Source organism: Eurypyga helias, unplaced genomic scaffold (genome assembly GCF_000690775.1).
Source record: "Eurypyga helias isolate BGI_N326 unplaced genomic scaffold, ASM69077v1 scaffold11075, whole genome shotgun sequence".
In the NCBI taxonomy this organism is placed as follows: Eukaryota; Metazoa; Chordata; class Aves; order Eurypygiformes; family Eurypygidae; genus Eurypyga; species Eurypyga helias.
In genome coordinates this window covers 100,806-101,240 of record NW_010252280.1, presented here as the reverse complement: position 1 = coordinate 101,240, position 435 = coordinate 100,806, and the positions used below count along the sequence as shown (strand labels likewise).

Below are 435 nucleotides of genomic sequence, written 5' to 3'. Positions count from 1 at the left end.
ATGGGTTGGGGGGGAGTGGGTAAAGGGTATGGAAAAGCCGCTCTCCATCATTTACCAGCAGTCCTGGTTAACAGGGGAGGACCTGGATGACTGGAGACTTGCCAATGTGATGCCCTTCTACAGGAAGAGCCAGAAGGAGGATCCAGGCAGCTACAGGCCTGTCAGCCTGACCATGGTACTGAGGAAGATAGTGGAGTGATTCATCTTGAGTGAGCTCACAAGGCAGGTACAAGACAACCAGGGGATCAGGACTAGCCAGCATGGCTTCATCAAGGGCAGGTTCTGCTTGATCAACCTGATCTCCTTCTATGACCTGCCTAGTGGATGAGGGGAAGGCTGTGGATCTTGTCTACCTGGACTTTAGTAAAACCTTTGACACGGTCTCTCACAGCATTCTCCTAAAGGAGCTGGTGGCTCATGGCATAGATAATGGAG

The 435-nt window shown here is 51.7% G+C and overlaps 1 protein-coding gene across 1 annotated transcript in view; it reads left to right on the top strand.

Annotated features, from left to right (window-relative positions):
- Positions 1–28: 28 nt before the first annotated feature.
- Positions 29–435, top strand: part of DLGAP2 (discs, large (Drosophila) homolog-associated protein 2) — an 82,383-nt gene continuing 81,976 nt past the window's right edge. The window contains exon 1 of the mRNA XM_010152322.1: positions 29–175. Within this exon, the coding sequence (XP_010150624.1) occupies positions 29–175 (147 nt within the window). The remainder of the gene's footprint in view (positions 176–435) is intronic.